At 38.6% G+C, this 16023-nt stretch overlaps 1 protein-coding gene across 1 annotated transcript in view; it reads left to right on the forward strand.

Moving 5' to 3' along the window:
• The window catches only part of rab40b (RAB40B, member RAS oncogene family), a 49101-nt gene extending 39316 nt beyond the window's left edge, over positions 1 to 9785 (forward strand). Inside the window, exons 4-6 of the mRNA XM_066704666.1 lie at positions 2835 to 2912; positions 5525 to 5747; positions 8616 to 9785. Of these exons, the coding sequence (XP_066560763.1) occupies positions 2835 to 2912; positions 5525 to 5747; positions 8616 to 8887 (573 nt within the window). The 3' untranslated portion in view covers positions 8888 to 9785. The remainder of the gene's footprint in view (positions 1 to 2834; positions 2913 to 5524; positions 5748 to 8615) is intronic.
• Positions 9786 to 16023: the final 6238 nt, after the last annotated feature.

Raw genomic sequence — 16023 nt, forward strand, 5'->3', positions numbered from 1 at the left:
GTTCTGTCCTTAGACAATCCAACTTGCCATTCAATTACATTTCCATCAAGAATGGTTACACTATTATGAAAGCAAAGTCTGATTTACCATTATGTAAATGGAACAGGGAGACACAGGATGATGTCAGCACGAATTGCAATAACAGATATGAAATAATCTGAAAACATAATTTGAAATGGATATGAAATAATGAGAAAATGAATAGCAGTAACACTGTTCTTTAAAGACACACATTGGAGCATTTTAAATAAAGATTACTATTAAAGGTTGAATTTCACGTCCAAAACTTATTACGGTGCACAGTATGGAAAAAAGTCCAAACGGTCAGAAAATGTCATACCCACACCCTTGATCCATTAGTCCAAAACAATCCAAGTCAGTCTGTCACGGTGCATTATTACTGGTGAATATGCAGTAGCCTCAAACCTTCATTTTAGGCAACACTGGGGAACAGCAAAAAAAAAAAAAACTTGACTGATGGTTGTCACATGGGCTATTTTAAACAGGTGTCTCTTACTGGTGCTGTTATTGTGAGTAATTGACAGAAACGGTGTTTGTAAATGGAGTTTTGTGGCAGTGCTGGACTTTTGTAGGTGGCTGGGTGTGAGAGCATGCTGTCCTTTAAATACACATGTGAGATAACTGTCAGTCAGAGAGGTACTAATGATGGGTAACTCTCGTTAGAGGGCAATCTGGTCTCATCAATAGAGCACAGAGTCATCAATCAGTGGTTACCTGGGATATTTGTGACAGGGGTACAGGAGAGTCAAAGGTAGAGTGTAAATGAATAGGCTCTGTGTTGTAGAGGGATTTAACCCAGGAGCAAAAAATTGATACTGCACCTTCTCTTTCCTAATAGTCACTTCATAAATGACAGAGGCCTGTTTACTGTGTAGGCAGAGAGTTACCATGGAAATTACAGACGTCTTCAGTTTCCAATGGAGCAGCCAGAATCAGAAGAACAGCTTCGGTGTACAAATGAACTTCTCAAAGCTGATGAAAGTGCACATCACTACTGCTTGTCAAACCACTGAAAGAACAGGTTCACGTTGTACGCTGTTTAACAAAACCAAACCAGGAGGGAGGTGTATAGTGCAGGCAAAATAAAATAAAGCCGATTACCACTACATACTAAGCTTAATCTTGGCAATTGTTGAAATGTAACTTTTTTGAAAGATTTGTGGAAAAATTTGGATTAAGGATTTCACTGTAGTAACAATGAGGATGTAACTGGTGAAAAGATAAGGGATGTATGGAGTTACTAAACTACTTACACATTTATCTTGGTTTGTTAGTAATTATCAGTCTGGATCAAGTGTAGATTGGAGGGATTTAAGACACACATTTCTGTGCATCAGTTCTGGTAATAAATCTATCCATGAGCACCAGTGCACCCTTATTGTCTGTCATGGAAAATGTCAGTGGGTGTGCTAATGATTTCCGCCTGCATAATAGCAACAGGAAAGTGTAAATGAGCAGGTTACACAATGGAATGGTGCTATTAATTCTGTCTGTGACACAAAAATGTTGGCAGGGTTAACATTACCAGTGTTTTATGTTTTTTATTTGTTTTTTATTTGTTTTTCTTATTTTCTAGAACAGTTTTATGAGATATTATGTCTGTATAAACATGGTCTGACTATTTTGTATTCTTAACTTGAAATAATAATGTGATCAACCACCTACTGCAGACAACCAATTTCCAGAACAAAGTACATTCACACTTGTTTTCCCTGGTGGTTCTATTTTTGGCCATTAACACATTTATTGTTAAGCCTCCAAAGTATTTCAAACATCAAAATTTCTCTACACTTCAGGGCCATATTACTACACATTTTTTTCCTTTGGGTCTGTAACCAGTTGACACAGTATTGAAAGATTCCAGTTTCCATAGCTGTCAGTTAGACAGCTTTCCCAATTCTACACTCAACAGGAAAATGCCAACAATGGACTTTGTTGTTCAGTGTAGCGCCACAGAAATCAGTGATTTATCTTCTGTAAACTTAGACAAAGCCAAGGAGTCATTTCCCACTTCACATTACAGTGCTCAGGCTGCTGTCTGTGACTCTAAAGGAAAAGGCACATTTGTTTTTGCCTTTTTGTCATGTTCTGGTAGCAAAAACAATACAGTATCACAAAAGTGGATAGGTAAATATTATTGGTGACTACTGTTAGATTGATAAGAAAGCTCAATAAGTCCTCTTATCTTCCTTTAAAAGCTGATGCTGAGTCATTGCAAAGTGACAGAGACCAGGGACTGCTATTGGCAATTCAGTACCCACTGCTGGACATTAATATCTTCTTGCCTTCCTGTAACTATGCCAGTGTGTTTTATCGTGGTGTTTTCTTTAGAATTAATTAAATATTTGAATAGGATTTACTCCCTGAAATTGAAACCATTTTTCGAAAGATGTCAATCTAAATTATCCAATTAAATGTTTTACAAATGTAACTAGATATGTATACCAGTGCTTATGGTCTTGGTTGGAAGAAATTAATGTGTTACACAAATGAATTTTAAACAAGTCATGCTTCCTTTGTCCAGATATGTGAATAGACGGGTTGTCCTTCTTGTGGGACATGCTGAGTGTGTTTACTTGTTAAGAAATATATGTTTTTGTTCACAGTTTTTACAGGATGTTAGGCATGGCTGAAAACTACTGTCCCTTTGCAATAATTTAAGAATTGTGCTCTTCCCTTATGTTGACACTGGGCGATTTAAGTGATTTGTTGTACTGCTGTCACACCCCTATTACCTGCATTACCTTGTGTTTGTCAAACATAGGGGCTCCTCTGCTGTATATAAATATAACAATGTCTGCGTTATTTGGCAGGGCGTGATCCTGGTTTATGACATCACCAATCGCTGGTCTTTTGATGGGATTGACAGATGGATTAAAGAGATTGATGAGGTAAGTTTTAGGTTGTTTTGTTTGTCACATTAAAACACCAAGGGGGAAAAACAGGTGCACAGCAGTACTAATCTTAGTTGTTCATTAGTATTGTATTGTTAATTAGGTCACGTTAGTAGAAATGAAAAGCATTTACTTTACTTATTCTGCCATGAAGCATTCCAACACAAGGCCTGGTCAGTGTAAAAATAAACTCGCATCATGGACTGAGCCCACACAAAAATCCCCGATGCTTGGATGTCCTGAACATTAAAAAGCAATAGGACTACAAAGATGCTGTTAAATTGTGATGCATATTTAGTACCCAAAATAAAGAAAGAATTACCTTATTATGGAGTATGACTAATATATTTGCGTCATTAGTGCTTAATTGTGTTGTTTTAGGTGTAGCATTCAAAGACAAGAAAGACCCTTTCACAATGATTTGCAACCCAGACATTTCTAAATGGAGGTGAAAAAAATATATATTCTGAAAGAGTAGTGCCTTTGTATCTATGTGGTCAGCCTGCATGAAAAGCTCTATGTAAATTAAACGTTATTGTTAAGAATACTGTATGCATGTTTCCATTTTAAGCTCTTAATCATTAAACACATAAATTAATATGTGTATTTTTTCCAGCATTTTAGAGGTATAACTAATTTGGATTAAAATTAGTATGTTAAATGTTAATGATTTTCCTTTTCTATATGTTTCTATATGTGTTACGCTCTTGTTATTAGATATGAAAATAAATATCTTGTGTTGGATGTGACATATATAAAATGTCAGGTGGCAAAAGTTCACATCTTGAAACAGTTTTCTTTTCTGTACAACATAAGAATGCTTTTAGAGAATGTCAAGAACACAAGATGATAACATTCAGTGAAATATTAAAAGCGATTCAAGTCAGAACTTGTTAAACTGGCTGAGGGATTAGTACGAGCCATTGAATAAAGCTTTTCTAAAAACACAAAGTGGATGGAATTGCTGCATTAATTATGCAACAATATGTGACTTCACATTTTTTGTTATTATTGTTGTTATTATCATCCTTGCTGTGATACAGAAATAAGTAATAAGTAAAATCAAGAGTGTTATGCATCTATCTTACTTTTTGAAACCTTGGAGCTCCCTGTTACTGAGTTATTTCTCACATTTCAAGTGAGAGGGTGTATCCAATGTGTAACAGTACATTAATCACACTGCACAGCAATTACAGGGGATACAGCTCTTCAGACATATTTTTTCCAATAACAAAAGATGCATTACATTTTTTTTTTTTTTTTGACATAGGTCTACATATGTGAAACACGATCACAGTGTTTCATCTTCACCCCGTCTCCATTTGCATTGATTTGGCGGCATGCTCTCAGTTTTGTTCAATTACTGACCCCTGCGGTATTCTATTGTTTGACCACTAATTGTTTCTTGAAATGTGACTGTGAATGTACATTTGCTTTTATTTCTATACTTGAAGAAGATGTAGCAGTGCAGTTTAAAAAAAAATGTCAAACAAGCTCTAATTACTTATTGTATGTAAATGTAAGCTTATATGACCAGTGCGAACTGTAGAATATTATGTTTAAACATCCCTTTTCTAAATCTAATGTTAAATGTTTTAAAACTTCTCACCAGCAGTGATTTATCGAGAAACCGCTTATTCTCAAAACCTGAAGAAAGTTTACACATTTGTAAATGCCACAAAAAAAAAGTTTTACAGAAAAAAAAATACAAATAATTTTACATAAGCAACATTGTTCACTTCAGCAAAAACCTTCTGTTTTTAAGTGCAATTATGTGCCACCAGTGCTACTGAACTTATATTTTTGTCCCAGTGGTAAATTCGTATACAGCAGTTCCTTGCAGATGAGTCATGAGAATAGGGTTGGAATTGAATCTGCGCATAAAGTGTTTTTTTTAACGAAAAAGTAAAACGGACGCACTACATTGCTTGGGAATTTTGTTTATTGCTTATTTGCAATTCATGATCACTGAATGGGTATGACTCAGATGTGAAGCGTCAGTGTGTTCAGTCTGTGTTATCGATGTTATACGTCGATATATCGATGCATCGTCACAACCCCTAAAAACTCTTTAGAGCTTTTGTTTCCCTTCTTTTAGTGCATGAGTGATTGTACTGATTGATGAAGACATTTAAGATGTATTGTCCCTTGTCAGGCATCATTAGTCACCTGTCATTTCTGATAGTGGGTAGATGCATCACTGGTTGTCTTTTGGGATTTTTGTCATCCTTTAAAGTTGATGGGTGAAATTTGAAAACAGGGATGTAGATGCTACCAGTTATGCTTCATTTCATCGCTCTCCTTGGTTATTGTGGCTGCATATCACTGTCTTGTGACATTTTATAGTCCCACCTTCTTTCTAACAGTATTTTGCTACAAATCCCTTTGTCTGAGTTGGATTTAGATATATGTGTTTGAGTTTGACAATGCTTTTGCTTTTAACCATGTCATTACTAATTGCTTAAAAATCATAAAATTGATTAAAGTAAAGGGAAATCAAATAATTTAATCTTGATTCGCCCACAGTATATTTGAATGGTTTAATATAGCACAGCCATGTTAACCAGAACTTGTGTCAGATCAATTGTTTATGGTAACTGTCTTCCCAGCATGCTCCAGGTGTGCCAAAGATCCTGGTGGGAAACAGACTGCACTTGGCCTACAAGAGACAGGTGACGACAGAGCAAGCTCAAGCTTATGCAGAACGCCTGGGCATCACTTTCTTCGAGGTCAGCCCTCTGTGCAACTTCAACATCACGGAGTCCTTCACTGAGCTGGCCCGGATAGTGCTCATGAGACACGGCATGGAAAGACTCTGGAGGCCCAACAAAGGTAATGAGGTTGCAAACTCACCAGGGTACATTGTTTCCTGTCTGCTCCCAAGCCTGTATGTCAATTCAGTATGTCCAACAAGACAAAATTCAAATATATTTTCATTTAGAGTGCTAGTTTGCTGTCTCTATGCACTAAACCCCAAAACCACCTCCCGAACCCCACCTCTTCTAACTGTGGAGTCCCCTGGATATCTGAATTTGTATCCAAGAGAGAGAGAAAGGTAATCCAAAACCTGACATTAGTCACTACATTCTATATATTACCTTGTTTCAAATAAAGTAAAGAAAAACACCTCAGGCCTTTTCATCAATAGTGACATTATGACTTTGATGGGCAGTCCACTGAAATAAGTATGCAGCTTCTGGATTACATAGTTCCCCCACTGGCTGATGGTTCTAATATAAATAAATGGAAAAAAGGAGGTATTACAGCAACACATCCCCATGCAATAGTAAGGTCAAAACACTGAGAATAATGCACTACTGTTTAATAAATGCATACTGCCACCCAGTGGTCAAACACAAAGCAGCCACGTGTAGTTTCTGAGAAAATCGCATTTTATTTTCATATAATATTTTATATTATTGGTTAAATGATATTAGTTTGTTTAGACTGTGTATAAAATGGTCTGCAGTGTTCTTAGTCTCTTCCACATGAGAGAATTCCAGGCACATGAGATCACAACCCATAGCATTTTCTTAGTGAAGGAAATGGCCATTTTAGTCATAAACCACAGATCCACCATGCATTACATTTTACAAGATTCAATTCCTCTAAGAACTTAGATTCCATTCCAGGTTTAACTCCTAAGAACATTTAAGTGTTCCAACTGATCATGCAATATACTATGGTTTAATTAACAGGGAAATTACAGAAAAATAATTATGTACATGTATGTACATTTATTCAAGCTGAATGACTTGCCAGTAATACAGTTTAAATTTACATATCAGTATAACTTTTGGCTTAATCATGGGATTTGTCCCAAGTAAACAAGAATATGTTTAGTAATGCTGCTGTGTTTAGTAGCTTTAATTTTGAAATCATTGCCTAACATTGCCCAAACCTTGGACTCCAGCCTTATCACACAGCCTGCAGTGACTCTGTCCGATAGATGCAGTATTGTTAATTGTTTAGCAAGTCCTTGAGTATATGCCTGCAGATATTTTGTAATAGATGTGACACTCAAATTTCCTGTTTTAAATCCTGGTCATTTTAAGAGCCTCCGGACTGGCTGTAAGACTTGGCTCGAATAATCAGACATTTATTTTTCTTGTGGAACTATGATTAATGCCAATTCTTAACATATCTCAAAAGCACAGGGTATTCACACCAGCCTATTGCTTGAGTTGTCTCCTGGACTGTGAGATTTCTTCCCGAAGTAATATTCACTTCTTACAATGTCAATCTTAATAAATATAATTGAAAGTAAACAAAATAATAAAAATAAACTAAATCTAGTTGAAATAGTTTAAAATTAACTGCCCTATTTTTATTTTGAAATAGACATAAATAATTATTTTCAAATAAGGAACATCTCTAACATTTCAGCAAAGGGATGAATAGTAAAATACCACTGAAGGATGATTCCCACACAAAGCAGAGCGTTTTGAGAGTGTAGTGAATCGGGAGTGCTGATCTTTTGATTGATTCTTTTAACTAACTGCTCCACCACAACCCTGAAGGTTGAAAAGCTATAGCAGAATTGTGGCTACGCTACTCCTTTAAGACTTGATTGACACTTGCTTCCTCGGCCTGCAGCAGAAACACATTCTGCCATATCAAAAGCCAGGACACCCATAACCCAAATTCATATATCTGGAAGGCATTCTGCTGAGCTCTACTTGAATGTTCATATCCTCATCAACATGATGCCACTTGCTGACACCTGTGACATGATTGTAGAGAGAAATGTCTATTAAAACACCTTTCTAGTTATTATATTCTTCTTATTATGACACATGATGAATTGTCCAAACCAAGGGTTTTCAAGGGTTTTCATAGTACCAGGGAACTGAATAGTACAAACAGTAGCTTTAAACTAATATTCAATGAGATGTAACCCGCTATTTCAGATATACAAAAAGCAACTTATGTGTCTATACGCAGTAGTGTACATTGTTATAACCAACACATTTTTGTGCACCATTTGAAAAACCATTGTGAATATTTTCAGAAAGTACCTGAGTAGATCTGTTGCCTGTTGTTCACATTGTGTAGAATTGAACATAGGTTGGCTTCAACAGCTTCACTATGTTCCTGTCACAGAGCCAGTTCTGTGTCTGGCTGTCCTCCAGTGTTTATTCATTTTTTGTAATCATAAGTGCCGCAGTAATAATAACAGTGTCATTTCCAATTCCTGTCATCGTCAATTTTGACTTAGTTGGAATTAGACGTCTAATCAGCACACAAGCATATATCGGTTATATACGAAATAGCATGTGTGGCATCTCTCTTCCACAAAGAGCCATCTGCGGGGCTGTGTGTGTTTTCACCAACAGATGCTCCCTCTCAGGAGGTCATGTGGAGAGTGACTCTTTTCTCCCATTGCTGTGATTGCATTGGCACAAGGCCTGTTTTTTGCAATAGGATGCTGTCTACCTATATGGTCCCCTTTTTTATTTATCCAGTGACATCATACGTAATGTTATTAATGTGGAAACTAACTAATGTAGTTAAACAATTTGAGCAGGTACTATAAAGCATGTTCATGCACTGTATGTAAGTGCTATAGTTCCAAAGACCTTGCCAGTTTAGGCCTCTGCCAAACAGGAAGCATCGAACTAAGGCATGCTTGTTACTGTTCTGTTTGATGGCTTTGTGAGGTGACATGACATCTTTTTCTTCTCTCTCTCGCTCATTCAGTGTTGAGCCTCCAAGACCTCTGCTGTCGTGCCATTGTGTCCTGTACACCAGTTCACCTGGTGGACAAGCTCCCCCTCCCTGTTGCCTTAAAGAGCCACCTCAAGTCCTTCTCCATGGCCAATGGCTTGAATGCCAGGATGATGCACGGACGCTCATACTCTCTCACCGCCAACAGCAGCAACAAAAGGAACAGCCTGAAGAAATCCAAAGTCATCCGCGCCCCCCAGAGCCCCTCACAGAGCTGCGCCAGGAACAGCTGCAAGATCTCCTAGCACAGGCCAAGACTGACGGGATTTTTGACTTTTTTTTTTTTCGCTTGGTTTCGGTCTGTTTTTATTTGGGACGATAGTCGCGAAAACGTGTGCTGTGAACTCCTGCAACAGGAACGGAAAGCACCCCCTCAGGCCTGTAGGCAAAATGGCTTTTGGGTTCTCTAGGTGGATTAGTGGTTTGCTGAAGATGGCTGCTCTTGGAATTAACTGCTTTAGTGTCTGGATGTAAATCTGTAACTGGAGATGGATTGAACTGAAATGGGTTTCGTCAGGTTTTGGTTTTGAAATGGGTCTGAGCCATCTTGTAGTTTTGTTGATTTGTTTTTGGGAGAGGGGGGTGAACAAAAGAAAGAGACAAAAATTATATGCATAAAGTGTGAAGTTGGAATCAGTCTCGATTCAGTCTTGCGAACAACATAAGGGAATGTGTAATCGAAATGTGTCATGAATCTTCCAGTGGGGGGTTTGATGCCATGTGAGGTTGATGCTGTAAAATAGCTTTTCAGAAAGTTAAAAAAAAAAAAAAACACGCAAAACACAACAGTTGTCAGACACTATTTTCTTTGATGTATTGCCTTGGAATTTGCAAGCACTAATGGAAGGGAGGAGCTGCAAAACCTGTAAATGCAGTTAAAATGCAGCTCTCCTACTGTGTATTTAAATATGTATTATGTTGTTTGATACTATTGTGCTTTATTGTTTGGTTTGTATCACAGATGGTTTCCTTTTTTAAACAAGTGTAAAGCAACGAGGATTGCGAACCTTAAGACACAGGAAGATGCCAAAGATGTCTGTGGTGAGGCGAGAAGGTGTCTCCACACGAGCAAAGCAGGCTTTCCTGCACGGTGTTTTATAATTAAGAACACTATGATTTACAATAAACATTTCAAACAAGAAAGACTGGTTGAGATTGCTTTTGTTTCAAAATGCAGAAGTTGGATTTTATCTTCAATCAGTTCTCAACAGCATCACATGTGGGCCATCTTTTTAAATGCAAACCAATGTACTTGTGTGAGTCATTTTATTAATCATCTCCAAACCAAGTGCTCTAATACATTCTTTAAAACATTTGGTTCAAAGTTCAGGACGTAAGATTACCAATCATCAAAAGTCTGAAAAACAAACAGAAAACGTTTGAATGCTTTCAGTTTGTTTGTCAGCCTGTTAATATTGCAGTACAAGAGGGAAATAACTACATTATATTAACAGACCATTTTGCTCATGCTACAAAGCTTAGTAACTTAATAACTCTGCAATAATGTTGAAACAGTGCTGAAGTAGTACTAGTAATTTCCATATGATTTATGTGCTGGTGTAATTACACCAGTTGCACCAATGTAGCATAATATTGAATTTCCTTCTTGTGGATTGTGATTATAGCTTCACTGGTACTTATGATTAGTCTGAGTTATTAGACTGACTAGCTATATTCATTACACCCCTCTGAACCACTTTAAACTTTTAAGAATAATATGGATAAGCTGTGTGTGTGTTGGGGGGGCTCATTTAAGCAACAGGGAATAATATGATCCCAGACCCATATAATCTGATGGTAAACCACAGAATAAAGAATAACAGTATTTAGTCCATATCTGTATATAGTATTTTAACTGTTTAAAGGTCTGAAACTTTGATGTTGTGTTCTGTTATATCCCTGATGTATGAATACCATGATTAATGAAACCTGCCAAGTCACTTATAAGAAGGAGCTGAAGTGAGATAGTGGATATTTTCAATGTTTTTTAGTCATTCTGATTTGTAATATGTTTCCTGTTTGTATCAATCGCCTCCATCAGATTCCTATCATAAAGCGCTTTCTTTCCCTGAACAGATGTTTGAAACTTAATTGCCACTTGTTCCATATACTGTTTCCACTCATGCTCAGGCATTTGTTTTTTAATTATTATTAGTTTTTTATATGCTTTATTGTTAACCAATCACAAAACATTTGCCTGATTTTACTGTTAAATACTGTCATATTTTTACTTATAACTTAGTTACTTATGTACTTATAACTTATTTACTTATGCATATAGCGAAATCGTTGTCTTAAACTGTATGGGACAGACAGAACATAAAGTGAACCATCCCTTTAAGACGCTGTGGTCTGCATCATATAATTTGACCAATTTTGACCGTAACTAGGTTTATTAGCCCCCGGGACGAGAGAGCATATTTGCACCCCCTACCATTTTTGTTTGTTTGTTGGTTTAAGATATAAGTCATGATAATACGTTTATTTTTGCGTATGTAGACAATAAATGCTACTGTACGACTGTTTCCCTTTTAATGCCACACCCATTCTTACACAAATCCATAAAGTATATCCTCCTATATAACATTCAACAATATGGACTGAAATTTAGACACTTTTCAGACACTGTAACTAAAAGAAAATACACCGATCAGCCATAACATTGTCAGTGGGTGGGATATATTAGGCAGCAAGTGAACATTTTGTCCTCAAAGTTGATGTGTTAGAAGCAGGAAAAATGGACCAGCATAAGGATCTGAGCGACTTTGACAAGGGCCAAATTGTGATGGCTAGATGACTGGGTCAGAGCATCTCCAAAACTGCAGCTCTTGTGGGGTGTTCCCGGTCTGCAGTGGTCAGTACCTATCAAAAGTGGTCCAAGGAAGGAAAACCAGTGAACCGGCGACAGGGTCATGGGCGGCCAAGGCTCATTGATGCACGTGGGGAGCGAAGGCTGGCCCGTGTGGTCCGATCCAACAGACGAACTACTGTAGCTGAAATTGCTGAAAAAGTTAATGCTGGTTCTGATAGAAAGGTGTCAGAACACACAGTGCATCACAGTTTGTTGCGTATGGGGCTGCGTAGCCGCAGACCAGTCAGGGTGCCCATGCTGACCCCTGTCCACTGCCGAAAACGCCTACAATGGGCACTAGAGCATCAGAACTGGACCACGGAGCAATGGAAGAAGGTGGCCTGGTCTGACGAATCACGAGTTCAAGGTGTTGACTTGGCCTCCAAATTCCCCAGATCTCAATCCAATCGAGCATCTGTGGGATGTGCTGGACAAACAAGTCCGATCCATGGAGGCCCCACCTCGCAACTTACAGGACTTAAAGGATCTGCTGCTAACGTCTTGGTGCCAGATACCACAGCACACCTTCAGAGGTCTAGTGGAGTCCATGCCTCTACGGGTCAGGGCTGTTTTGGACCTACACAATATTAGGCAGGTGGTCATAATGTTATGGCTGATCAGTGCATAATGAGTCAGTCTATAAATAATTTTTCCCCTGCATGTTTTACCTGTTTACAGGGGCTCTCCTGGCATCATATTCCACTACAGTGCCACAGCTGATGGAGCTGAAGTGAGTCCAATGGAGAGAATCACCAAGAGACGTATTTGTCCAATGAAGATCAGGGTCTGTATTTTGATACCTGTTCAGGGTTATTGAATCCTTCATCTTGGGCTTCAGCGGAGTCCAGTCTTCCTATTTCTCTTTTTAGGAATATTTTATGTATGTTTTATACTCACAGGGCAGCATTTAATTTAGCGCCTACGTGTGACCTGTCTTGTGGTAATGTTACTGTACAAACGTGAGATTCATTCATCACACGAGGGTTACGTCGACGCATCGGCGTCCAGCATAATATATTTTTAATAATGTCTGGACGTATTCCCACTGGTCAATGCAAGGGTGCGTCACATGTATTATAAGTATGTTAGGGGCCGCTGACAGCTGACAGTGGACATCCTTGAAAACCACAAAACAATATAACTTAAGTAATCAATTGACAATGTATTGGTGAGATTTTTCCGCCACTGCACCGTTGGCCCCACCCACTGACGAGTCCAGATAGCTGTCTCCAGGCCAGAGCCCGACTGCCTCACTCAGTGCCTAGCATGATATGAGAACATGTCCTGATAAATAATTCAGACCTACCAAAATATCTGTGCCTCTTGGGTGCTCTTTTTCAGTTGTATGCGTGTTAACTGTGAGAGGCCTTGGAATTTTTCATGCAGGATGAATGCCCAGAGTAATTTTCAACCTTTTTCAAACACACTGTGCTATGGATTCCATCTTCCTCTTCTCATCTTGAGAAACTCTCGGATTCACTTCTTTATATGCACTACAGTTTAGCTGTGCTCAGCACTTCATGGACAAACAGCAGAGTCAAAGAATAGCTTTGCAGTTTCCATTCTTCCTGTTTTTGCTGCTGCTCCCTTTCTTGTTGATTTTGAGCACTTCAGTATTTCCATCTTCAGCCTTTCTTTGGTGACTTGGATGTAAGCCTTCCCATGATTCTTCCCCAATTTATTTATTATGAATGATACATTATTAAGTATAAATTCTACCATTCTGATGTGGTTACAGATCTAGTAGAATGCCTGAAGATTAATTACAAATAACTAATGAAAACCGCTAAGAAAGGGTGACATTTAAAAAAAGAAATGTATTGAAAAAATAAGAGCTTTGTGGATAAACTGTATCCTAGGGCCTTCTATATGTGGATTTAATGTGAATGAACCAAACAGTATTTTCAAAGCAGTGTGCTTACAGACACAATCTGATTTCAATAACTCTAATAACACTGGCTTATTGTATAATATGTGGATAGTAAAAGACACAGTAATTTTAAGGAAGTTCACTTATTCACATCATGAAAATATGTTGTAATACTTGTATCACTGAAATTAGGGAGTTGATAGATTCACTTCACCTTGCACAAAACAAATACTCCCTCTCTCACACACACTATGTAATTTATATATACAGTGAGGGAAAAAAGTATTTGATCCCCTGCTGATTTTGTACGTTTGCCCACTGACAAAGAAATGATCAGTCTAATTTTAATGGTAGGTGTATTTTAACAGTGAGAGACAGAATAACAACAAAATCCAGAAAAACGCATTTCAAAAAAGTTATACATTGATTTGCATGTTAATGAGGGAAATACGTATTTGATCCCCTATCAATCAGCAAGATTTCTGGCTCCCAGGTGTCTTTTATACAGGTAACGAGCTGAGATTAGCAGCTCTCTCTTAAAGGGAGTGCTCCTAATCTCAGCTCGTTACCTGTATAAAAGACACCTGTCCACAGAAGCAATCGATCAATCAGATTCCAAACTCTCCACCATGGCCAAGACCAAAGAGCTGTCCAAGGATGTCAGGGACAAGATTGTAGACCTACACAAGGCTGGAATGGGCTACAAGACCATCGCCAAGCAGTTTGGTGAGAAGGTGACAACAGTTGGTGCGATTATTCGCAGGTGGAAGAAACACAAAATAACTGTCAGTCTCCCTCGGTCTGGGGCTCAATGCAAGATCTCACCTTGTGGAGTTTCAATGATCATGAGAACGGTGAGGAATCAGCCCAGAACTACACGGGAGGATCTTGTTAATGATCTCAAGGCAGCTGGGACCATAGTCACCAAGAAAACAATTGGTAACACACTACGCCGTGAAGGACTGAAATCCTGCAGCGCCCGCAAGGTCCCCCTGCTCAAGAAAGCACATGTACAGGCCCGTCTGAAGTTTGCCAATGAACATCTGAATGATTCAGAGGAGAACTGGGTGAAAGTGTTGTGGTCAGATGAGACCAAAATCGAGCTCTTTGGCATCAACTCAACTCGCCGTGTTTGGAGGAAGAGGAATGACCCCAAGAACACCATCCCCACCGTCAAACATGGAGGTGGAAACATTATGCTTTGGGGGAATTTTCCTGCTAAGGGGACAGGACAACTGCACCGCATCAAAGGGACGATGGACGGGGCCATGTACCATCAAATCTTGGGTGAGAACCTCCTTCCCTCAGCCAGGGCATTGAAAATGGGTCGTGGATGGGTATTCCAGTATGACAATGACCCAAAACACACAGCCAAGGCAACACAGGAGTGGCTCAAGAAGAAGCACATTAAGGTCCTGGAGTGGCCTAGCCAGTCTCCAGACCTTAATCCCATAGAAAATCTGTGGAGGGAGCTGAAGGTTCGAGTTGCCAAACGTCAGCCTCGCAACCTTAATGACTTGGAGAGGATCTGCAAAGAGGAGTGGGACAAAATCCCTCCTGAGATGTGTGCAAACCTGGTGGCCAACTACAAGAAACGTCTGACCTCTGTGATTGCCAACAAGGGTTTTGCCACCAAGTACTAAGTCGAAGGGGTCAAATACTTATTTCCCTCTTTAACATGCAAATCAATTTATAACTTTTTTGAAATGCGTTTTTCTGGATTTGTTTTGTTGTTACTCTGTCTCTCACTGTTAAAATACACCTACCATTAAAATTATAGACTGATCATTTCTTTGTCAGTGGGCAAACGTACAAAATCAGCAGGGGATCAAATATTTTTTTCCCTAACACATACTCATAAATGTAAGGTACACCTCCAGTTCTTACATACTAAGTAACCCATCCTGATATCCTATGGTAGAGAGATAGCTAAATTGAATGTATAAGAAAAACAACAGGATTGCTCTTGTGGTTGTTTGCATTTACAAGGGTCATAACCTTGACCTCTGCAGTGATTGTATTCAGCTGATACCTTAGATTGTTGATGCATATGCATCAGTGCGTTACGAGGGGTCTATCCCTTAGGCGACAGTATTTGTTTTAGTAATAGAAGAAATAGTGACTAGGAATATTCAAACGGAGACTGAATTCAGCTTGACACCACCAGACTAATTGGAATTTGTAACTGCAGTACTTGATAGCAGCTTTTCATTCGCACAAAGACATGAGCTCCCAGGGGATTGACACATGTCCTTTTATCTTCTGATATGACTCATTTAAAATGATCCTAGTGTTCCTTATTTTATTGTGCCAAAGTGAGGCAATTGGATTGCAATACTTTGATAATGATGCAATGTGTTTGGAAAGGCACCTTTTTTATTCAATGCAATGCCATTAGTGGGGATTATTTTTCCCTGTAGGTGAATATCATGCAGTACTATAATGCCATTCAGAACACTTCACACGTTGTAGGGGACTGAAATGAAATAAATAGATATCCCAGCCCGATGAGTGACATAACCCCCCCACAGACAAAAAAGAAAACACTTAATGATGATTATATTAGTTATTAAGCTACTGCTGACCTTAGTTAAGAGTAAAGCTTGTGGTTGGGGTGGCTGCTGAATTGCCAAGGGATCCTGAACTGTCTATAATATCTA

This window comes from Amia ocellicauda, chromosome 5 (genome assembly GCF_036373705.1).
Source record: "Amia ocellicauda isolate fAmiCal2 chromosome 5, fAmiCal2.hap1, whole genome shotgun sequence".
Taxonomy (NCBI): Eukaryota; Metazoa; Chordata; class Actinopteri; order Amiiformes; family Amiidae; genus Amia; species Amia ocellicauda.